Source organism: Pseudorca crassidens, chromosome 7 (assembly GCF_039906515.1).
Source record: "Pseudorca crassidens isolate mPseCra1 chromosome 7, mPseCra1.hap1, whole genome shotgun sequence".
NCBI lineage: Eukaryota > Metazoa > Chordata > Mammalia > Artiodactyla > Delphinidae > Pseudorca > Pseudorca crassidens.
Window position 1 is genome coordinate 10,399,608 of NC_090302.1, and position 24,941 is coordinate 10,424,548.

Here is a 24,941-nt window from a genome sequence, read left to right on the forward strand (position 1 = left end):
ACAATCAGCCAATCTATTAGTTACCTGGGTTGTATTGCTGGTAAAACTCTTTATATGATAGAGGTTTTTGCCCTGGGCTATTCAGTTCATCTCTTTACCTACCAAAGTAGGTAAAAGCCAGAGGGATATATAGTGCAGAAGATTTTGGAGGTATGAAACAACTAAGGTTTCATTTAACTTTTCTGAAAGTAATTGACATCTAAAAGTAGTAAAAATGTGGTTTTATTAATCAACTACAGTCACAATACAATCATTATAGATTTCCCCTTCCGTATTCATCCCACCAAACACAAAACAGAGTAGTGTGTCCGTCTGACCTTCTTCGTGAGAGTCACCACCTTGGGTTACTCCTTTCTCAGTGGAATCCCCTTTCTCAGCAGCACAGTTTAGAGTGGCAGAAGTTGAATCTTCTTTCTCAGAAGTACATGTCACTGGCCATGGAATGATACACATGGAATGGTCCAATCGGCCAGGGGGTAGGAAGGTATCAAATTTAAGCAAGGTCCAATGCTGCTTTTCTATTTTGGAAAAAAAAAAAAGAAAAGGGTCTGTGTTAAGAAATTTCCAGAAATGCTCTGTGATGTGCTGTATCACCTGAGCCCTAACAGAAACAGGAAATAAAAGGGAAAAACCCCTAATGGCACTGTTACTGCTTTGATGATGTCATTCCCTAAAAGTTTGGTTGTCATTCTTTTGGATTTAGATGTGGAGGGACCAAAATGAAAGACCAAAAAGCATTGTGATACTTTTCAAAGAATGGTCACATTTGCTTAAAGACTCACAGTGAACAACACTTGCTCACCTATGTGATACTGGTACATTGTGCTCAGGGCTCCAGTGGGAGTCATCCCTCCAAAGATATACAGGTGCTTTCCTACAGCCACAGCTGAGTGGGCAGCACAGCCTGTGGGAGCTGCCCCAGTGGGACTTAGCTTCTGCCACTTCATGTCACCTGCCAAGAGACAGAAAGTGTTTAGGTACAACATGGCCTAGACTGTGGTTTCCAACTTAACCTGTCAGACTCCTGCAGTTTGCAAACCAATCACTGAACTTCATTCACTGAGAGCTCTGAGAGATCCTATAGCAAGGTTTGGTGTGCACAAAAATCACTGGGGGAGCTGAAATTCTGTTTGGCTAGTCCAGGGAGGGAGGGAGGGGCTCAGTAATCCATAATTTTAACGAGCATCCCAGGTGATTCTGATGTGGGTGGTCTTTGGAGCACACTGAGGAATGTGATCCAGTCTTTGGTGACCATCACCATTAAGTATTTTGGAGCCCAGAAGTAGGTGAGGTTCCAACTGTGTGTGTGTGTGTGTGTGTGTGTGCAAGCATGCCTGTATGTGCACACACGTGCATGTTTGAAATACAGTTCCTTAAAAAGCAACTTTGTGAGTACTGGCTAGACACTTTAAGTATCTTGCTTACTTCATTCTCTTAATAGCGGTATGCAATTGCTATTACTTCTGCCTACCTTCTTTCTTCTTAAAGATGAAGAAATAGGATTAGAGAGGGAAAGAGACTTGTCGGAGATCCCACAGCTAGCAGGTGGCAGAGCTAGAATTGTACTCAGGTCTGACTCCAAAACCTGTGTTCTCTATGCTGTAATGTGCTGCCTCAGCACCTATTTCCAACCTATTTCTGCAGGTAGTTGCAACTTTTCAGACAAGAATTTAAATGAGGCAGGATATCGCTGGATTTTAGGTTTTAGAGAACTACCTGGGCTGGAAAGGAGGAAAAATAGTTAGGAAGTAGTTCCTTGCATAAGAGAAAAGGACTTTCTTTTTTAAAATAAGCATTAAGGGACTTCCCTTGTGGTCCAGTGGTAAAGAATCCACCTTCCAATGCAGGGGACGCAGGTTTGATCCCTAGTCAGGGAACTAAGATCTCACATGCTGTGAGGCAACAAAGCCCATGCGCTGCAACTACTGAGCTTGCGCGCCTCAACTAGAGAACCCCCGTGCCACAAACTACAAGAGCCCACGCTCTCTGGAGCCCGTGCATCACAACTAGAGAAGAGAAAACCCACACGCCACAACTAGAGAGAAGCCCGTGCACTGCAATGAAAGATCCCACATGCTGCAATGAAGATCCTGTATGCCTCAACTAAAACTCAAGGCAGCCAAAAAGCTAAATTAAAAAAAAATTTTTTTAAGAAAAAATAAATAAAATAAGCATTAAAACTCTGTTTGACTGCTTGCAAGGAATGCTTCTGTGAAGATATTTTCCATCTGTCAGTTCAAGGCAGGGGTCCAGCAACTCAGAGGTGGAAGGGAGAATCACCCAGTCCAGCCAAATATCCTAGGCAATGCAGGAATCCCAGCCAGTATCAGCTGGCCTCAGATGTCACCAAACCAGAGAACCTATTGTTTGGCAAGGTAGCCCGATACATTGCACAGCAGTTCTCATGCATTCTGCCCATAATTCCAATTCCTGTTGTCTGGAGCAACGCAGAACATATTCATTTGTTCATCTGTCTACTTTTTTAAAAAAATATTTTAAATTTTTTGGCTGCACTGTGCGCCATACAGGATCTTAGTTCCCCAACCAGGGATCGAACCCATGCCCCCTGCAGTGGAAGCGTGGAGTCTTAACCACTGGACCACCAGGGAAGTCCCTATCTGTCCACTCTTAACAGATATGCACTCATCACTCAAGACCTGCCAGACACTGTGCTCAATGCTGGAAATACACTGGCGGAAAAAAAGAGACAAAGTCTCTGCCCTAAAGGAGCTCATAGTCTGCAAGAATGATCCAGAAAGAGTCCAGGCTCTCTAGGGCACATCAGCCCTTCAGACACATAAAGACAATTCTCATGTTATCACTAACTTTCCTTTTCTCAGTGTTCTTAACAATTTAGCGTGACAGTTCTGGTTGTGCACCTCCAGACACACTCTAGAAGTTATCCATGGGGTTAATGGGTACTGCTTGAAAGAAATCCAGTCGGGAAACACAAAGCATAATGAATTTTAATAAGAGCAGGGTTGTTGGAAGGATAAGAAATAATGAATGGGTAGGTACATGGCAAACAGAAATACCTGCTTTTATTGTTATTATTATTTCTTATTATTATTCAGGCCACATTTCACAGAATCTAGTGAAGATTCTGCTGGCTGGTCAAGAGCAAGGCTCTAGTCAATCAAAGCTATTTTATTCAATCTTAAGCAGACAAGCCCCCATGCCCTCCACCCTACTTACTGATATCAATGCAATGGAGATCATCATAGAAGCTGTCCTCTGCCAAGCCTCCATGGATGAAGAGCTTTGTCCCTGCTGCCACCATCACATGACCATGCCGCGGGGATGGAGGTTTTCCAAGTGTCTCTGGTTGTGACCAGGACAGGGTATCTAGAAAAATAAATTCAGTGACGTTAGATGACAAAGCTATGAAGCAAGAACCCGAGAAATATACCAAGCCTCACCTCCCAGTAAGCAGAGATGCTCCAAGCAGAAAGGGACCTGGGGGGTCATTCACTGCAACTTGCCAACCCAACCCAGGCCTCCATCCATCCACAGCCTTTACAGCCTCTACTGGTACACATCCAGGGCTGGAGAATTCACTGCCTAATATGCCTGCCCCTTCTACTGGGCAATAAGGAACCACTTCTTGCTTTGAATTAAAAAAAGACCTCCCTTAAGTTTCTTCAACCTAGAACTGCCACAGAGTTAAAAAGAATGAATCTACTTCTTCTGGGACAGGCCTTCGGAGTTTTCTCTTTTTTTTTTTGAGTTTTCTCTTTTTTAAGACAATATTCTTAATTGATTTGCTGGAAGGGTGGAGAAAAAAATAGACTACTTTTAAAGTTAGCAGGGCCTCCTGAAGTGGTTGTATAGGATAATGGTTAGAGCATGGGATTTGGAGTTAAAATCAGGTTATTTCATTGAGTAACTATGTGGCCTTGCACCAATTACTTCTATAAGCTTCAGTTTCTGTAGTTGTAAAATGAGGAGAAATTACCTGATAATACCTACCTCTCAGGGTTGAAGCGTGGATTAAATGAGATAATATACGGAAAGCACAGGCACAGAGAAAGTACTCAATACATGAGAGTTATTAATATGGGTATGATCCAAATAGTGCAGATGTATTTTACATGTTGAAAACCCTTCATATCTTCAAAATTGTACATATATAGAATTCAGGAAAATTAATCATTTCAACATACCAGATAAGTCTTAAAGGAGTGCTACAAAAATTATCTGAGACAAAAGCCTGCCAAACAACTTATCTCTGAATTACCATTTGTGACATGCCTGAAGGTTGTTCAAGGAGCCCCTAGAGTCCCAAAGAATACAATTTGAAATAATCAGAAAAAGTTTATGCATAAATATGTTTACCACAGCATTGTTTGTAATAGAGAAGAATTGGAAATAGCCTAAGTCCATCAACAGGTGAATGGGTGAGTTATTGCTACAGTCATGATAGAATACTATGTATTCATTAAAAACATTGAAAGAACTTTGTGATTACAGGGGATATGCTTAAGTGAAAAATACAGGATACAAATAGTACACCTAGAATTATCTCTGCTATTTAAAAAAAAAACCCACCATAGTTGTACTGAAATGTTAACAATTTTGGGGTGTACACCAAAGTTGTACTGAAATGTTAACAATTTTGGGGTGATAGTATTTTATATATATATACATATATATTTTTTTCTCTTACAGTTTTATATATTCAAAACCAATATTATTTAAAAATTTAAAACCGCTTTAAAAGAATCACACAGTTCATTCTTTCTGGATAAAGTCATACTGTGACGTGTCTTAATTCTTAAACTTTTTAAGTTTGAAATTTTGCTTATTGCCTTTTCTCAAAAAAGGCGGCAAAAACACACATGAAAATTATTTTTGTCACATGCTATTTGTGACATGAATATTTGTGCTATGAATACTTGTAAAGTATTCATAAATGCCCACTAGTAAGAGGAAGAAATGTAAATAAATACTACTTAGACAAAAATTTGGCAAGAGGTCTCACAATTTTAAATGTTCATACCATTTTGACCCTACGTAATTCCACTTCCTAGCATCTAGTCCATATTAAATGTTGTAACATGTACAGAAATTAATGTATATATTCACTGTAACACTGTCAGCAAAATGTCAGTCAATAGGAAAATGACTGAATGAATAGGGATTCCCACAGAAAGATATGCTTTGCAAGGAAATTTCTGACTTAGGAAAGATCCATGATGTGTGATTAAATGAAGGAATAATAATGATAATACAGTGATTATTTATTAGGTGCTTCCTATGTGTCAGGCACTGTGCTATGCACTGTATCACATTATCTCATTTAATCTTTCCAACTCTTTGTGGTAGGCACTGTTACTATCTCTATTTTACACACTAGAGAGATTAAGAAATTAGTCTTAAGTAATACAGAAACTAGATGTCAGATCTGGTCTTGAGTTCCTGTCCTATGGCTTCAAAGTTTAAACTTTCGACTAGTACTAAGATCTACCCTTAGACCTGCAAAAGTAAGAGGCAGACCAACATTTATAATTTAATAATTCTATGTGTGTGTTTTAAAGTTTTCATATAATTTCAAAATCCATAGAAAATTCATAGATGTTCATAAACACATGTGCATATGATTTATAATTGCACAGAAAAATCTGGAGGTAGACATTAGGAATGGCTAACAGTGTTTACCTCTGTCTGGGGAGTGGGAAGGAAAGGTGTAAGGGGCAACATTTTACTTTTTTGTTTTATAAACTATACTGTTTAAATTTTTTTAATTGATCAAATTATTCCTTTTTAAATGCAAATTTTGCTATGGGTAGAAGATATCAGCTAAGAGATATACTGCAGAAGTCTAGAAGTGAGACACACAGCCAGGTTGTCATATTCTAACCTCTGCTTCCTACATCGGGTAAGCTGCAGGCCGGGGTAACCCCGACCAGGTAAGTGGCAGCCCCAGGGTTCCCCCGAGTCCATACTTGCATCAAACACATGCAGCTTCACATCCTGCACGGGCTGGGCGCCTCTCTCTCCGCCCCCAAAGACATACAGCTGGTTTCCGATGGTTGCCGATGACGTGTGGAATGTTCTTGGGGATGGTGGTGGGCTGGTCACCTTTGGCATAGTCCAAGTCCTCGTTTCTGGTCCACAGAGAAGGTAGGTATCTAAAACACTCAGGCTGAGGGGCCTCTGATATCAACTCTGGGGCTGGGCAAGGTCACTTTGCAAACCCCAATCCTTAAGGCAGACAGTGTAGGTCTAGGCGGGGATCTCATGCCACCAAATTCAAGGAGGGGTAGGGGGCAACACTTAGAGTTTGCCCAGATAGACCCAAATTCCCAAGATTGAAAAGCCACAAGTACAATTAAGAATGAGGCCAGTTTGGTTTTGGAGGCCTTCAAACATCCTCTCTGAACCCTCTTCCCCTTTGATGACTGACTACCCTGCCCTGTGCCCATTCAGAGGAGCCCAACAGCTGCTAAAATTCATTCCCACTAGATGCAAGAAACTAAATGTGCCAAGTTTCTCAGGATATGTGGCCATTAAAAGAAAGTAGACAATATTATTACAGTTTCAGTAGTAGCAGTAATTGTCCCTACTACACAGTAAGTACTAAATAAATACTAGTTTCCTCATTTTACAGATAAGGAATTGAAGCAGAGACAGATTAAGTCACTCATTTAAGGTTACATGGCTAGTAAATGGCTGAGTTGGGATTCAAATTCTGTTTCAACACCACCAAGATCTACGTATTTTCCACTCTTCTGACTTGAGAATAAAATTTCACCACGTGGGTAGGTGGACAGAAGCTTATTTCTTTCCAGAATGAAGCATGAATTTTATAGAAACACAAGCAGTAACTGAGCACCTCCCTTGTGCGGAATCATTGCCCTGAGCACTCTGCCATCCCCAACATCCTCAGTCAACCCTGGGAGGCGGACGGAAAGTATCTCCACTTTGCAGATGAGGGAACTGAAGCTCAGAAGGTCTAAATCCTTTCTCCCAGGTCACAGTGTTAGTGAGTAGGAGAGCAGGGCTCTGAACACAGATCTGTCAAAACTCCCATACTTATTCCACTACAACACACCAGGAATTCTTCCTCCCTCCCTTCCTCCTTCCCTCCTGTGCCACATGGCTTGTGGGATGTTAGTTCCTCAATCAGGGATTGAACCTGACCCCACGGCAGTGAAAGTGCCAGGGAATTCCCAGGAATTATTTCTTGACTGGGAAATTCTGTGCCTTTTGTAAAGGTCTTCATTCAGTAATACAAAGTGGCGCACGAAGCATGTGTAATATGTATAGGACTCAAAACGTGAACCTGGAGACCAAACAAGTCTCAGCCTATATCCAAAACATAATGGGGACTTCCCTGGTGGTCCAGTGGTTAAGATTCCACACTTCCAATGCAGGGGGCAGGGGTTCGATCCTTGATTGGGGTACTAAGACCTGCAAGTTGCATGGACAAAAAAACAAACCCCAAAACAAAGCATAATGTAATTGTCTCTATAGCTACAGGTCTTGGGTAGTTTTTGGATTTTAGGGGGAGTTAGAAGGGGCACAACCTCCAAGTTCAGAAGATCCTGGGATCCTGGTGTGGCTACCAAGCCAAATGTTAGCACAAATAATACGAAAGGAGTCCTAAGCCAGCTGAGGGACTCGCCTTAGTAACAAAAGCAACTAATGATTCCCCTACATCTTTCATATTTCTTGGGCAAGGTGTCAAACTATACTTTCTAGGAGAGAAAAAGGATCTGGTGGAAAATCAATTCCTTTGACAAAAGCTTTCCAAATTCTCACTATTTTATTTAAATAGATGCCATCATTGAAAATCAAAGGAACTGATCTCCATCCAATCTAGAACTGATTTCCATCTGTCGAACCATAGCTACATCAACCACAACAACAATTACTGAGCATTAAGTATGTGCCAGATTTGAGTTAATTTAAATTCTTGCCAAACTTAACAAGGTAGGAACTGTTACTATCCCAAAATGACAAAGACCAGCTGTTGTAAAAATAAATCTGTTATCAATAGAGGGAACTGGGCAAGAGTTGACTGCTATGTGAAAAATGTCCAGATTCCTAGTAATTAACAAAATGCATATTTAAACAATTAGATACAAGGGGGTTTTTGCCTATCAAATTAGCAGTGCTTAAAAATGATAAATTCGATACTGGTCAGGAGTGAAACAAGAACTATTAAACACAGTTGGAGAGAGGATAAGTTGAAAAAAATCTTTCTGGATAGGGAATTCCCTGGTGGTCTAGTGGTTAGGATTCTGGGCTTTCATTGCCGTGGCTTGCGTTCAATCCCTGGTTGGGGAACTGAGATCCCGCGAGCCACGCAGTGCAGCCAAAAAGAAAAAAAGTTTAAAAAAAATCTTTCTGGAGAGCAATTTGATAGCATGTACTAAAATCCTTAAAGTCCAGTGTTTTATCTAGTTCTTTTATTTCTGGGCATGAGCTCTAAGACAATAATTCTTTTTTTTTTAAAACATGGAAGAACTTTTTTTTATTTACTTATTTTTGGCTGTTTTGGGTCTTCGTTGCTGCGTGTGGGCTTTCTCTACTTGCAGCGAGCGGGGGCTACTCTTCGTTGCGGTGCGCAGGCTTCTCGTTGAGCTGGCTTCTCTCGTTGCGGAGCACGGGTTCTAGATGCGCGGGCTTCAGTAGTTGTAGTGAGTGGGCCCAGTAGTTGTGGCTCGCAGGCTCTAGAGCGCAGGCTCAGTAGTTGTGGCACACGGGCTTAGTTGCTCCGTGGCATGTGGGATCTTCCCAGACCAGGGCTCGAACCCATGTACCTTGCATTGGCAGGCAGATTCTTAACCACTGCGCCACCAGGAAAGCCCCTACCTAAGGCAATAATCTGAAATACAGTCAATGATTTCTGAACAAAGATGTTCAATGCTTTGTTATTTATAATGATAAAAATCTGAAGACAACCTATATGTTAAAAAAAAAACAACCGGGGTATTATGGTATTGTCATAAAAATTGAGGGACTTCCCTGGTGGTACAGTGGTAAAGAATCCACTTTACAAAGCAGGGGATGCGGGTTCGATCCCTGGTCAGGGAACTAAGATCCCACATGCCACGGGGCAACTAAGCCCTCGCGCCTCAACTAGAGAGTCCGCATGCCGCAAACTACAGAGCCCATGCGCCCTGGAGCCCGCGTGCCACAACTAGAGAGAGAAAACCCACACGCCACAACTAGAGAGAAGCCCATGCGCCACAACGAAAGATCCCATGTGCCGCAACTAAGACCCAATGCAGCCGAAAATAAATTAAATAAATAAATAAAAATCTTAAAAAAGTGTGATTCAGCCATTAAAAATGATTTCAACAAAGCCTTATTAATAGGGAATTATTTCTGTGCTAATTATGAAATTAAAAAGAAAAAGATACAAGAGCGTAGTGGTGAAATAGGATGATCTCAGGTTTATAAAAATGCAGAGAAAAGAGAGAAAGGAAGTACACAGAACTGTTATTAATAGCCTTAGGTCACAGGATTGTGGATGGCTTTTGTCCACTTATTTACACTTTTCAAATATTTTACAATGAATATAAACTATATTTATAAAGAGAAAAACAACAACAAAAAATGTTTTTAACTGACAAAAAGTCAGGTCCACCTCCCATGGGTGGTTCAGCAACATCCTCGCAGTAGTGATGTCCCCAAACTGCTTCCTCTATGATAAAACTGCCAGTGAGACTTGTCAGGAGCTTTGCACTTTCTGACTAAAAGAAACATACTAGGAGGATCTAGATCAGAGTTTCTTAACTTTGGCACTACTGACATTTTAGACCATATAATTCTTTATTGTGAGGGGCTTTCCTGTGCATTACAGGATGTATGGCAGCGACTCTGGCCTCTACCCACTTGATTCCCTGCCCCGAGGTGTGACATAGCCAACTGTCCCCTGGGGGGCACCATCGCCCCCATTTGAGACCTCCGATGTAGGTGATTTGGGTTCTAGCATGCCCCAGTCCCTGGCTCCCTGGTGACTTTACGAAAGTCACTTCCCCTTGTGGGACCTGGGTTGCCCACTTGGCATAGCTTTTCTCTGAAGCCTCATCCAGCTTTGGCTTTTAAGAAATGGATAATTTGTACACGTTACAAGGAAAACAAAATGTAACTCTATTCTTTTCAGATTCTGCCAGAAGTTAAAATTTCTATTTTCTATGAGGTCAGCAAAGTCAAGTGGATTAGTCAGTACAATCCAAATGCGCTTTGGTACAGGTATTGGAATTGGATTTATTTATCCATTTTGGTAAATAAATAACCTTTGGCTACTTACCAGGATTCAGAACTTGTAGGCAATTTCGATTACCTGACTGGTCGGCACCTCCAAACACCCAGATGCTGTGAGGTGTGCAGGAGGGAACAAAGCTGGCATGCTCGTACCGGGGCAAGAGGCCCTCCGAGGTGGCTAAATCCCACTGGTGTGTTCCTAGAAAACATTTCACCCGGTTCCTAGATTGGGGCTGCCAATGGCTTATACTGGTTGACAAACTTGGGGGAGGGTACTGAGGAGAAAAGGGTCAAAAGCATAAGTGAACAACCATCAGATCACTTAAAGGGAATGTGGTCAAACCTCCAAAAATTTTTATATCAGACACTTGGCGGGGGGGGGCGTCTGACTCATCCATAAACCCTCTTCTATGGGAACTGTCCCCACTCTCCCAACCCCAGGGATAGATCCCAGGAGACTTGGTTGTACTATACCTTGACTTTCTAGCCTTAACTGATAGGGTCAAAGGTAGTCACTGGACCCAAAATGGGCCAATCAGATCCTCTCTCCCAAGAATTTGGAATTCAAACAGATTTCTGGGTTTGGGTGGCCATCTTCTACCATGTGTGGAGAAGGAGAGAAAGCCAAAGTATGGGGAAGAGAAGAATGAAACATCTACATAAAGAAGCAGATCTCTCCAAACAGAGTGAGGGAGCAAGTAGATGGTTTTTGACAGCTTTCTAATTCTTGCTTCCACTCTCTCCTGAGGCTAGGCCAAATCCTCTACCTTTGGATTCTCATTCTTTCTTTTTTTTTTTGCTGGTTTAAGAGAGTTTCTATTACCTGCAAGTAAATGACTTCTGGCTAAAACAATTTCACAGACTTAATACCTAACTTATTAGTTATTTTAATTAGTAAACCACTTACATATGACCTTTACAGGCATTATCTTGTTACATCATTACAAGTGCCAAGTGAAGCAAGTTATTATCCCTGTTTTATGGGACACTGAAGTCCAGATGGTTTAGGTGGTTTAGCCAGAGTCACAAAGCTAGTAATAGGTCACGAAAGAATTGTAACTGTACTAGACAGCAAGCTTCTTGAGAGCTGAAAGAGATTTAATTTACCTTTGAATTCTTAGTGCAGGGTATAGAAATTCAAATGCCTACAGAGGATTGGAGGAAATTGGAGAATGAGAGCCCCACTGATAGGTGGCAGCTCAGTTGCAAAAAACTGTCACCATGTAGACATACAGGCATACGGATGTCAGATCTTCCAAGATTATCAAGAGAGGCCAAACCACTTCAAGTTTTACCATGTAGACTCTCCTGCACATTTGGTTAGTAAACAACTGAGATCAAAACAATACACAGGGGCATCCCTGGTGGCGCAGTGGTTAAGAATCCGCCTGCCAATGCAGGGGACACGGGTTTGAGCCCTGGTCTGGGAAGATCCCACATGCCGCGGAGCAACTAAGCCCGTGGGCCAAAACTACTGAGCCTGCGCTCTAGAGCCCGCCAGCCACAACTACTGAGCCTGCGCACCTGGAGCCCGTGCTCCGCAACAAGAGAAGCCACCGCAATGAGAAGCCCATGCACTGCAACGAAGAGTAGCCCCCGCTCACCAAAACTAGAGAAAGCCCACGCACAGCAACGAAGACCCAACGCACCCAAAAATAAATAAAATAAAATAAATAAATTTATTTAAAAAAAAAACACAACAGTAGACAGCAACATTACACACAGACCTAACAAAACATGTAACAAAACACCAATTTTCTTCTGACATTGTGTGGTACATAGTAGTCACTCATTCATTCATCCAAATACTTATAAAGCACCTACTCTGTGCCAGGCCCTGTGGTAATGGCTGGGGATACAATGAGAAGCAATATAAAAGACAGACAACAAACAATCACATGTGAAAAGGGCTGTGAAGGGGGATAAAGATGGGAAAGTACAGGATACTATGGAAACACAGAGAGTGGTTGTGTCATTGTGATTTACATTAAGAAATACATATTTGGTCTTCATCTGTTCCAGGCACAGAGCTCTGAAAATCCCTGTGACGACCTAAGTGATAAGACTGATAAAGGTCTTTTATTATTGATAACAAATCCCCAGTCAACCACACCTGAGTTTATGTTAATGAGGTGACTTTTGGAAAGCCCCTAAGGATGGGAGCTGGTTGCCAGGGGAACTAACCATGACATTACGGGGTTAGAACTTTTCAGCCCCAGACAATGCCCCCTACCCCCAACTCCGGGGAGAGGAGAGAGCCACCAATGGTCATAACTTACTCAATTATCCCTCCATAAAAAAAGGAGGGGTTGCAAGAGCTTCCAGGCTGGTGAACTCATGGAGGTATTGCAAAGGTGGGGCACCTGGACAGGGCACGAAATGCCTCTTCCCACATACTTTGCCCTATGCATCTCTTCTATCTGGCTATTTTCCTGAACTCTGTGAGCCTCTCTAGCAAATTAATGGAACCTGAGGCGGGTGACATGGGAACCTTCCATTTATAGTTGGTCGGTCAGAAGCACAGGTGGACTTGTGATTGGCATCTGAAGGGGAGCAGGGAGAGTCTCGTGGACTGAGCCCTTCATCTGTGGAATCGGATGCTAATTCCAGGCAGAACTGAACTGAGTTGTAGGACGTCCAGCTGGTGTTGCAGAATTATTTGGTGTGGGGGAAAATCCCCACACATCTGTCAGTCAGAAGGGAAGTACGGAAGACTAGTGTTGAGAGGAGGCATGGGAATAGAGAAGGAAAACAGAAGAGTCTCTCCTTTACAGTGGCAGTGCCTAAACTAGTCCTAAACTAGTGGCAGATGTATCAGGGCAAGGTTCCTGATGAAAGTGTCATTTAACTGGGATCTGACAGATGAATAGTAGCCAGATGATAAGGAAAAGGAAGAGCCTTCCAAGCAGAGGGAACAATACGGTAAGTCCCCTACATACGAATCTTTGAGCTGCAAACTTTCAAAGATGTAAACGTGCATTCGCATGTCCAAATCACATAAGTTTGTTCACATGTCTGGCGTTATCTGTAAAAGTTGGGTACCTAGGCTAACTTTGTTGGACTTAAGAACAAATTGGATTGGCTTCCCTGGTGGCGGAGTGGTTAGGAATCCGCCTGCCAATTCAGGGGACATGGGTTCGAGCCCTGGTCCAGGAGGATCTCACATGCCGTGGAGCAACTGAACCCGTGCACCACAACTACTGAGCCTGCGCTCTAGAGTCCACGAGCCACAACTGCTGAAGCCCGTGCACCTAGAGCCCGCACTCCACAACAAGAGAAGCCACCGCAGTGAGAAGCCCGTGCACTGCAATGAAGAGCAGCCCCTGCTTGCCGCAACTAGAGAAAGCCCACGTGCAGCCCACGCGCAGCAATGAAAAAACCCAACTCAGCCAAAAATAAAAAATTAAGGAAAAAAATGAACAAACTGGACTTACGAGTCAGCTCTTGGAAAATAACTCATTCTTATGTAGGGCATTTACTGTATATGCAAAGGGTTGGAGACCAAAAGAGTTCAAGGAACTGAAGGATATTCAGTGGAGCAAGTGTGGGTTTGGGGGAGCTAAGAAATGAAGTTGGGGATAGCCTGAAATTGGGGAGTGACGTGATCAGATTTATATTTTAGAAAATACTCAGCTAAGTATGGAAAATGCAGTGTACATGAGGTAAACTTGGAAGCAGGCAGACTAGTGAGGAGGCTGTTGTAACAGTCTAGCTGAAAGATAATGCTGCTTCGACTACAGTAGTAGCAGTGCAAATGGACAGACATGGATGAAAATAAAAGATATTTAGGATTTGGTGATTAATTGGCTACGTGGATAGAAGAGGTGGAGGCATCAATGCCTCCCAGAGAAATAGTTGATGAATGAATGGCTGGTTATCCAGGGCTCCATATGAGCTCTTTCCCCCAAATCAAGGAGGTCTTGGTTGGGTGGATATATTCCTGGAGTCTGTTGAGACCTTAGGGACCTCTCAGTGACATTCATTTTCTCAGAGAAAAACCCTACTGTCTGGTCTGAACTGATAGTCTTCGGAATGGTCATGGCCGGCAGCACAAAGTCCTGCTCTCTGGCCATATAGGGTATGTGCTCCGCAGCTGCTGGTCTTTTTTTTTTTCTGGCCACGCCGAGTGGCGTGCAGGATTCCAGTTCCTCGACCAGGGATCAAACTGCAGTAGAAGTGCAGAGTCCCAACCACTGGACCGCCAGGGAATTCCCCACAGCTGTTGGTCTTACCCAGATCTATGGTGTGCACATCTGAGAAGCTCCTGTTTGGATCTGCTCCCCCAACAATGAAGACCTTCCCTCTCTCGGCATCACCAACAGGGGGTAAATATGAGCAGCTATGGCCAACTCGAGCACAGGGGCTGTCTCCAACCGGGGTCAAGGTGTACCTGCCAAAGGGAGGGTATATTCAGGAGGCCTGAGCAGAGAATAAATGCAGCAGTATATTCTTTGCGTTCCTCATGGAACAGTCACCAGAAAGAAGGGTCTTATACATACACAGTCATTTTAGATCATGTCCAGCAAAGCAGCATTTTCCTAATTAATGAACAGTACCTTCCCTTTGCACATAACCTTTGACTTTTCAATTTTGTCACTACTTTCATCTCACATTAACTTAGTGGGGATGCCCTGGGCTAGTAATTGTCCCCATTTGGTAGAGGGGGAAACTGATACCCAGAAATGTCCAGTGTGTGTCCTGGCACAGGATGGTAGTTATGAACATGATTTGCAAATTCAGACAGACCTAGTTCAAGTCCCAGTTCAAGTGCTTTCTTGATGTGTGCTCTTTTGGAAGTCACTTTACCTTTCTGAACCTTAGTTTCCTCATTTGTAAAATGAAGACAGCAATAGTTCTCACCCGTGAAGAATGAGATGCAATCTTGTAACATGGCAGGAAGGACTCAGTTAATCATGGCTAGAGCTTTATGTGTAATCACATGAGAACAGCCCCAAAGCTCTTGCCACTAGCCAGTGATGCTTCCCTCTGCCATGTAATATTCTCCATCATTCACTGCTTCTTTTTTTTTTTTAATTTAATTTATTTATTTTTGGCTGCACTGGGTCTTTGTTACTGTGCGCGGGCTTTCTCTGGTTGCAGTGAGCGGGGGCTACTCTTCGTTGCAGTGGCTTCTCTTGTTGCAGAGCACGGGCTCTAGGAACCCGGGCTTCAGGAGTTGTGGCTTGCGGGCTCTGGAGCGCAGGCTCAGTAGTTGTGGCGCACGGGCTTAGTTGCTCCGCGGCACGTGGGATCTTCCTGGACGAGGGCTCAAACCCATGTCCCCTGCATTGGCAGGCGGATTCTTAACCACTGCGCCACCAGGGAAGCCCCATTCACTGCTTCTTAAGAGCTTTTCCAGATTACTCATAAAGCTCGACCTGATGGAAGACAAAACTAGGACTTTGAAAAATCAAATACAGGATCCATTCATTCTGTTCTGTAAAGTTATTCTGAATGCTGACTGAGAAAGCACACTTCTTCAAGCTTTCTGGTTGGAAAAGAAAGCTCTGCAGCTGTTTTTCAGGCCCAGTCTTATCTGTCCTCTCTGACATTTGGTACTCTTGGCTCTTCCCTCCTTCTCATACCTTTCTCCTGACCTGGCTTCCCCACATCCATTCCATTTGGTTCTCTATCCACCTGTCTGGCTGCACTTTCTGTTTCCTTCTCTGACTCCTTTCCCTCCAGCTTTCTCCCAATCCTCATGAGTTCTCTTCTCAGTCTAGGTTTGCTTGCCTGATCAATTTTATATGTACTGATGGCTTCAATTACCACCCATCTACTGTACATGTTCATCAGTGACTTTCAAATCTCTATTTCTTTTCCAGATCTCTCTTCTGATGTCCAGATTCACACATTCCACATTGTCACCTGAATGACTACTAACCACATACCATGCATGTTGCTAACTTCGCCACAACCCTGGATTCACTTAACTTGCACAAAACCCCTCTGGGGACAGTACTATTATCATCATCTGAGGTTTACAACTGAGGACCTGTGGCTTAGAAAGGTTAAATGACTTATTCAAGAGCACACAGCCATCCAGCTACATGGTGAATAAGACAAAAGAAGTCCCTGCCTTTACAGCCCTGACAGACTAGTTGGGAAGAAAAACACTAAACAGATAATTTCCAAATATCCATTTCATTTCAGTTGTGTTATAAAGGAGTACAGGATATATACAGGATATATAGTATGAGAACATATCACAGGGGGACCCTACCCTGTAAGGAGAGGTAGGTGGGGACAGAGGTGGTCAAAGAAGTCTTCCTGAAGGAGCCCCATTTGAACTGAGATCTGAAGTATGAGTAGAAGTTAGCTGGGCAAAGAGAGGGACAAAAGATGGGGGCAAAGGATGATCCAGGTAGAGGGACCAGCACATACAGTTCCTGAGTGGGACAGTGCAAGCCACATTAAAGGAAGAGAAAGAGAACAAAGGCTGAGTAACGGGACTTGAGGTTGGAAAGACAGGCAGGGACAGATCACGCAGGGCCCAGTGGGCCATTTTAAGGACTCTGGTTTTTATCCTAAGACTAATGGAGAGGCACAAAAGGTTTTAAACCAGGGAATGCCATGATCAGATTTATGATGTGTAGAGAGCAAGAGTGGACGCATGGAAGCCAGATCAGGGGCTCTCCTCCAAGGTCCTGCAGAAGCACTGCCTCCTCTCTACAGCCCTCTGTGCGTCCTGCTTCAGCACCAGTCACTGTTCCCCCACTACACTGAGACTATTCACCTTTGTACCTGCAGCACCTACACAGCGGCTGGCCCTGTCAGGCCAGTGTTAGTTGCTGAACGCAGGGTTGGTTGAACAAGCGCTCAAGAAATAGTGAAGCCAGTTTAATCCAAATCCAATTCCCTGAAAGTCTTACAAATGAGTTAGAGCTTGGGGGAAGACACAGTGTTGGAGCTGAAGATGCCAGATGGTCAATGCCCTACTCTTCCTGGCAAATGGATTTTAATAAAATCAACATCTGCTCTGTGATAATTATTGCCCCACTACCTTTCCTCTGAAGACCTTCTCAGACAGTTTGAGTCTAACTACCAGAAACCGCAGACAGTTTCAACTCTACCCTTTTTCATAGAGGATCAAATATGTTAGTAAAGTACTTATAAATGAAAAAAAAACTCATGTGTTTCTTTGTTTGAATCCTTCCTTACAGACCATGTTGCTTTCCTGGGCTTGTCTCCAGGCTCCAAGACTGGCAGCTGCTTCATGGTGTCCTATGCCTAAGAAAGAAAGGTACTTTTTAGACATTTACAATTATCTTCTACCTAAAAAACACAGCAAATCAGGTTACTTGCCTCTTTAAAAATTTTCCTGTTGATGTACCAATTTCTAGGGCCTGATTAATTTGAATAAGCATTACCAACCTTTTGATATAAACTTATATTTGGGAGGCAACTATGACACAACTTTCGTAATCCCATTACAGAGTTTTTTTGTTTTTTGCCTAAAGTTTTCTGTGTCCGTGGTTTTCATAGGAAGGGGTATATATCAAAATAATTTTCAGAGGTCATAAGGTATTTATGTTTATCAAAAGAAAACATTTTAAAAGGCCAAGAAATACTGAACTCTAGGATAAATCCTGGCCTCAGCATGACATTCAAAGCCTTCTGGTCTCAACCTTCTTTTCAGGAACTCACCACAATTTCTTGCTATATTGAACTGTTCTTACTATATTTGTTCCCCTAAAATGCCAGGCTCTTTCATAACTTGCATCCTGTGCTGCTTCCCTTACCTGAAATGTCCCTTCCCTTCTGATCAACTAGAAAACTCCTAGTCAACCTCCAAAGCCCAGTTCAAATGTCCCCTCCTTAGTGAAACCTTCCCTGATTTGTTGCTTTCCACTTACATCCTCAAGTTACTTTATTCTCTACCTGAAGGTATCTATTAAGCTATCGTCATTGCAGGGATCACCCTGAATGTAATCATCTATTTAAAACTCTCTAGATTCTAGAATAAATTCCACTAGACTAAATTCCAAGCGAGCTGGGCCTCTCGGATTCATTCAGAGAACCAACCAAGAGGCCCGGCATAGAGCAGAAGTGAGGGATGAGTGAATGAAGAAAGAAAATGGATGAGGTTTCTGGGAGGTGAATGGATAAATCCAATCTTCAGCCTAAGTCACTAACTGCTGTCCCCAAAGCCTAAAGCTCAGTGGGGTTAACTTCACCTGGACCGGGACTTCCAGCAGTCGCCCCTGCCAGGTCCATCCCCCAGTCCCATCCCCGCTTGGCAGCGCTAGGGGATAGGAGACAGGGTCAGGAGAGAACAGGCCGATTCCTTTCCGTCAGTGTGGCTAGGCCAGAGCCAGAGGAGGTCTCCCGAGCGCTTTCCACCCAGCCCAACTCCACTCCCTTAAAGGATGCGGCGCCCCCGCCCCACCCCACCCGGGAACGCTTCAAACCGGGGTCCCAGAGCCCCCCTACCTCCGGACCGCATTACCTGCGGCGGCTTACGCCAGTCTTGGGGCCGTGGCTCCGCCCCAATAGGGGCGGTTCTTGGATCTTCGCCCCTCCTTCAGACCCCGGAAGAGCGCCCCGGCCAACCGCTCTCCACTCACAGGGCCGGGTCCCCAGGGCGCGCTCTTGGAAGGGAGCTGGGAGGGGTCCTAGCGGCCTGGGTTCGACCCAGCTGTGTATTTCTCCAGAACTAAACTGGCCGGGTCGTCCTGGGGCCCTACCTCCCTGGCTGAGTAAGTAAGCCAGAGCTACTTGGAGACGACTTACAAGCGAAATGCCAGGGGTTGGGCATCCAGTTAGGTGACCCAAATCCCTTGGGCTATTTTTAAGGAGCTAGGATATTTTCAGTTCCAGCGGTTGTTAGAATGGTTTCTGAAAGGGAGAGTTGAGCGTGCTTTCCTAGGTGTGAAATTTCCCTACGTAGTCTTTTTTTTTTTAAATTAATTTATTTGGGTATGTGTCGGGTCTTAGTTGTGGCACGGAGGATCTTAGTTGTGGCCCGTGGGCTTCTCTCTAGTTGTGGCCTGCGGGTTTTTTCTCACTAGTTGTGGTGCGCAGGCTCCAGGGTGCATGGGCTCTGTAGTTTGTGGCACGCGGTCTCAGTAGTTGTGGCGCACAGGCTTAGCTGCCCTGCGGCATGTGGGATCTTAGTTCCCTGACCAGGGATCAAACCTGCGTCCCCTGCATTGTATGGTGGATTCTTTACCACTGGACCACCAGGGAAGTCCCCCTGTGCAGTCTTTAGGCCAGTTCAAGCTTTGGCGCCCTAAAGAGCTGACTTACTCCATAATTCGCGTTTGTAACTATAGCAGGCACTATGCCGAACCAGGCAAACCTGGCCCCTGGCCTCCTGGAGTTTACAAACTAGAGAGAGATTAAACAGAAAAACAAATAACTAGGTACGCTTGTAAAAAGTGCAAGGAATAAAAAGTTCATCAAGAAAATATCTATTTTTGCGGAAGATACTTTTCTCTGGGCCCCAGTGTCACCGGTCTGTAAAATGGAGCTAATAAGACTTCTGTCACAAGGTTATGGTGGGGAATACATGAGCTAATGTATATAAACTGCTTAGTGCCCAGTGACTGGCGCAGAGCTGGTTGTATGTAAAATGTAATGCTATTCCTAGGCGTAAATGAACTCTAGACACCAGTCGTGAGTGAGATGTATTCATCTACATTACTGGGGTCTCCTTCATAACCATAGGTTCCCTGTGGCTTTCCTGAAAATGGAGAGCTGGCTCACCTATGTCTATGTTTCAGAGAACCCCACAATCAGGAGGGCTGAGTTGTTCCATCCTAGGAATTGGAGGAAACAGCTAAGGAAGGAAATCACAGGAGCGCCTGCTGCACAGAGCTATGGTAGCAGAGTGGGAAGCAGACAGACATACTTGGGTTCATATCCAGGGTCCCGCACTAACCATCTACCTTGACCTTTGGCAAGTTCACCCTCTCTGAGCTCTAGGTTCTTCATCTCTAGAATGGGAATAGTAATTACCTACCTCAGAGAGGGAGCAGTTGAGAGGATTTGATAGTACAGCTGAAAGGTGAACTTGGTAAATCTTTTAGCTACTTGAAACCATAACAAAAATTTATTGACAAGATGGAATTTGCAGTCTGTAGCTCTTTTTATTGTTCACATATCCTATTCCAAAGACCTGGAGTCTTTGTGAGTTCCCATGTTGATGGAAAAATCTCCACTGACTGTTTGCCAAAGAGGAGTTTCCTGCTCTCTTTCAGGAAAGAAAACTAAGGCCAGGTTGGCTCTGCCATATGTCCATGTGCATCCAGATGGAGATTTCTGCTCACAGATGCAGAATGCCCTCTCACCCCCTGTGTCTTTAGGCTAAATCCATTTCAAGGTGCCATGCTGGAGTTGCACATAAACAAGAAAAATTGGAAGAGGTTTGTGGGCAAAATAGCAACTAATTTTCATTGTGGGATCTATGCTTTTAGACTAGAAATCACTTTTCAGGAAGTGCTGGAAAGAACTTTGGAGATCTATTTTTAAATTGGAAATTGAGGCCCAGAGAAGTTAAAATGACTAACCCACATAAATGGGAGAACAGGAACCCAGGTCTCCTGTTTCGTGCAAGGAAGACTAAGAACATATTCCAGTCGGCAAGCTCTGTACACTGTCTCTGTAACACACCACCCAATGTGTCTATCATTTTTTCTAAGAACTCACCCAACTGGGAATGTCAAGCGTGAGGTTCACTGAATGAGGTGGGTCTGCAGGAGGGACCTTCTTACTGCCAGACAGTTTGGTAATGTGAGGACTGCCCCCTATTTTCACTGGAAGGGGATTGTCTTCATTACCTACCTGTTCACTGACTTATCAGCAAGGGAAGCAATGATGCTGGTGACACGTTCCTTTCAAGCACTTTATTGTTTGTAAAGAACGTTCATATCCATCTCCCTATTTGTCTCCCTTCCCAATTCTGAGACGATATTTGAATAGGATTAATTCCCAGTTACTGAGGTTCAAAGATGAAAAATGAATTGTCAGTTTTTCAGAGGATTGTAAAAAAAAAAAAATCAAACAACAATAGCATCTTTCCCTCATTTGGGGTTTTTTTTCCTCCAAAAAACTCTAAGCATATTATCCCTATACTTTTTTTTCCCCCTAAAGTCTTAAATCTTACCTCTTCAAAAAGGCCTTTTTTGCCCACCCAATATTCAGAGCTAACACAATGCACTCACTGTACACGACATTGTTTTAAACCCTTTCCATATATTAACTCTATTTAACCTCAGTACAAGCCTAGAAGGTAAGTATTCTCATCATCTCCATATGAGGCAAGCACTGTTATTATCGCCACATTGGAACTGAGAAAACTGGAGCACAGAAAGGATACATAACTTTGCCAGAGTCACACAGGGAGTAGTAGAGCCTGGGCTTGAACTCTAGCCATTTGGTGCTAGAGTCTGCACACTTTACCTCCACTATGTTGCCACCTAAAGTAGGCCTATTCTACCCCATTTTTCTTACAGCACTCCTTCTTTCCCTTTTTTCCCCTTTTTTGCCATTAATCATACTTTGTAATTAATTCTTTCCTTATTTACATGTTTGTTATCAGATTGTAAGTGCCGTAGGGCAGGGATCATATCTGTCTCATTCACATCATAGGTATTTGTTGAATAAATGAAGAAATCTATGCTTGTGGGCACCATTCTGCAACAGACTGTTAAAAATTAATTTTACTTTGAAACAATTTCATACTTACAGAACAGTTATAATACAAAGAACATCACCCAGAGACCTCAATAAAGTTTCGCCACATGTTGTCAAAATACACTTTAGGGCCAGAGGATCCAGTCCAGGGTCACTTGAACAACAAATATTTATTGAGCACCTGCTACTATTGGACTATATAACCGTCTCCTAACCGGTCTTTCAGCTGCAATCATTGCCTCCTACAGTCTTACACAGCAGCCAGAGCGACCCTTTTTTTTTTTTTTTTTTTGCGGTACGCGGGCCTCTCACTGTTGTGGCCTCTCCCGTTGCGGAGCACAGGCTCCGGACGCCCAGGCTCAGCGGCCATGGCTCACGGGCCTAGCCGCTCCGCGGCATGTGGGATCTTCCTGGACCGGGGCACGAACCTGTGTCCCCTGCATCGGCAGGCGGACTCTCAATCACTGCGCCACCAGGGAAGCCCCAGAGCGACCCTTTTAAAATGAGTTAGATCATGTTACTTCTCTGCTCAAGACTCGGCAATAATTCCCCATTACATCGAAAGTAAAAATCAGTGTTCTTTTCTCTCATCTCCTCTCCTACTCCTCTCACCTTGATCCAACCACACTAATCTTGCCATTTCCCAAAGATTCTAGACATGCTTTTATCTTAGGGTCTCTGCATCAGCTCCTCTCTATAATTTGTCTCAAGTAACTGCGTGGCTAACTCCCCCACCTCCTTGTTGATTCCTAAACATGCATCACTAAATCTCCCTTGCTCTGTTTTTTTTCCCCCTAGCACTTACCACTTCCTTTTTTTTAAATTTATTTATTTATTTTTGGCTGCATTGGGTCTTCTCTGCTGTGTGCAGGCTTTCTCTAGCTGTGGCGAGTGGGGGCTACTCTTTGTTGTGGTGCACGTGCTTCTCATTGCAGTGGCTTCTCTTGTTGCGGAGCACAGGCTCTAGGCGTGCGGGCTTCAGTAGTTGTGGCACGTGGGCTCAGTAGTTGTGGCTCGCAGGCTCTAGAGCACAGGTTCAGTATTATGGCGCACGGACTTAGTTGCTCCGCAGCATGTGGAATCTTCCCAGATCAGGACTCGAACCCGTGTCCCCTGCATTGGCAGGCGGATTCTTTTTTGTTTTGTTTTGTTTGTTTGTTTTTGCGGCATGCGGGCCTCTCACTGTTGTGGCCTCTCCCGTTGCGGAGCACAGGCTTCGGACACGTAGGCTCAGCGGCCATGGCTCACGGGCCCAGCCGCTCCGCAGCATGTGGGATCTTCCCGGACTGGGGCACGAACCCATGTCCCCTGCATCGGCAGGCGGACTCTCAAACACTGCGCCACCAGGGAAGCCCATGGCAGGCGGATTCTTAACCACTGTTCCACCAGGGAAGCCCACCACGTTCTCATATACTCTGCAGTTATTTACTATATTATTGTTTAATGGTTTATGTTCTGTCTCCTTTACTGGAATATAGCTACAGGTTGAGGATAGGGATCTTCTTCTATTTTGTTTGCAGAATACCCTAAGCACCTACAACTGTACCTGGCATATAGTTAAGTGTTCAATTAATAGCTGTTGAGTGAAGGAATGTTGAAAGTGTACTAAGTACCAGGTCCTGTTCTTGGTACAACAAAAAAAACTCTCTGCCCTTATGGGACACGCACTGAAGTAGACTTAAGCCACCCAGACCTATTCCAGTCTTGGCTCCCCTGCCTATACCCTGTGAGATCTGGGCAAGTTACTCAACCTCTCTGAGCCTTCCTTTGCTATCAATCGTTATAAGGATTAGACAGAAAAACAGCATTTGTATAGTGCCTGGCCTAAGAAGAGCTTTAATATTTGTTTCCTTTCTTTCCAGGCTGGAAAGTTGGTAGCCTGACATCTCTGCCAAGGGTTTAGGCAAGGTTTCTATTAAGGCCTTGGAAAGGTGCAAACAGGTTACTATACGGCCAGGCCTACTCAACTTTTTTTTTTTTGGCCCTACCGTGCAGCATGCGGGATCTTAGTTCCCTGACCAGCGAGGAACCCGTGCCCCCTGCAGTGGAAGCGCATAGTCTTAACCACTGGACCGCCAGCGAAGTCCCCAGGCTTACCCAATTTTTAAGTGAAGATATTCTGGTGAGAGAATGCTTACAAGGGTCGGAATGAGAAACCAGGGAATGGCTAGTGTCACCTACTTTGCCATTTTGCATCGGAAAAGCCTCGCTGGGTCCGCAGAGGTGAAAGTCTAGAGGAAGGGAAGGGGAGGAAAAGAAGAGTAGCTGGCCGCTACAGAAAACTACAAATCCCAGCACACCCCACGGTAAACAACTACGGGTCTCAGCAGTTTCAGCTCCCTGGACCCAGGGAGCTCCGGGGGCCTGCAGCCTGTGTTCTGCGGGAGAGAGCGTGGGGCGTGCCGAAGCAGCGGGGAAAATCGGGTCAAGCTTTACGCCGCTGCGTAGACGCGTCTCACGGGCCGGACGTGACGTAGCGAGGGTTCCGGCTTCGGCCTCCGCCGCTGCCGCCGCTAGCACAGCCGCGGACGCCGCTGCTGCCGTCGGGGCTTGTTATTTCTAAAATGGCGCCCCTGGACTTGGACAAGTATGTGGAGATAGCGCGGCTGTGCAAATACCTGCCGGAGAACGACCTGAAGGTGAGACTGAACGGGGCGGGAGCGCTGCTTTCGGGGCTCCCCCCCTTCCGGCAGCGGGGCTCCCGCCGGCCCGCCCTTCCTCTCTCCGCGGGACCCCCGGCAGTGTCCTGTCCCGTCACGGTGGGGGGCCTAACGCGGTGCGAGGCGACTCGTTCCGACTTGGCGTCACGCGGGGAGCGGGGGCAGCCCGAGTCCCCCGAATGCCATCCCGATTCCCTCGGCGGGGATCCCAAGGGATGTCGCGGCCTCTGCGCCAGGGTTGCCCGTCCTGGCCTTGGGGCTGCCCCGGAGCTCGAGACTTCACGGCTTTGCTTACAAGACTCCTCTCCCCTCACCCCGACCCTGGGTCTCGGAGTCTGAGGCGAGCCCCCGCGGGCAGTGGGCAGTGGCAGCGGTCATCCCCCCCAGAGGCGGTGACAGGAGCGCGGGGAGGCCGGCGTCTGACAG

The 24,941-nt window shown here is 44.7% G+C and overlaps 2 protein-coding genes across 9 annotated transcripts in view; one reads left to right on the plus strand and one right to left on the minus strand.

Moving 5' to 3' along the window:
- Positions 1-206: 206 nt before the first annotated feature.
- RABEPK (Rab9 effector protein with kelch motifs) lies at positions 207-24,084 on the minus strand. 7 transcript variants are annotated; one of them, XM_067743323.1, is made up of 8 exons: positions 24,037-24,084; positions 17,384-17,448; positions 14,451-14,608; positions 10,265-10,417; positions 5,946-6,107; positions 3,196-3,345; positions 803-952; positions 207-518 (listed from the first exon to the last, which is right to left on the minus strand). In XM_067743323.1, the coding sequence occupies exons 2-8, from the start codon at positions 17,434-17,436 to the stop codon at positions 226-228; spliced, it is 1,119 nt and encodes a 372-aa protein (XP_067599424.1). In that variant the 5' UTR covers positions 17,437-17,448; positions 24,037-24,084; the 3' UTR covers positions 207-225. The 7 variants fall into 7 exon arrangements, with proteins under 7 accessions (XP_067599424.1, XP_067599425.1, XP_067599421.1 ...); XM_067743324.1 differs by lacking the exon at positions 24,037-24,084 and adding an exon at positions 18,668-18,752 and having other exon boundaries at positions 10,298-10,417; XM_067743320.1 differs by lacking the exon at positions 24,037-24,084 and adding an exon at positions 18,668-18,750.
- Positions 18,767-24,941, plus strand: part of PPP6C (protein phosphatase 6 catalytic subunit) — a 35,017-nt gene continuing 28,842 nt past the window's right edge. Inside the window, exon 1 of one of the 2 annotated variants that reach the window (XM_067743328.1) lies at positions 18,767-18,917. Coding sequence is in view for 1 of the 2 variants with exons in the window: in XM_067743327.1 (XP_067599428.1) it covers positions 24,420-24,494 (75 nt within the window). In the remaining variant the exon portion in view is untranslated. Of the gene's footprint in view, positions 18,918-24,325; positions 24,495-24,941 lie in introns of those variants that run through there. The other variant, XM_067743327.1, reaches the window with a different exon arrangement.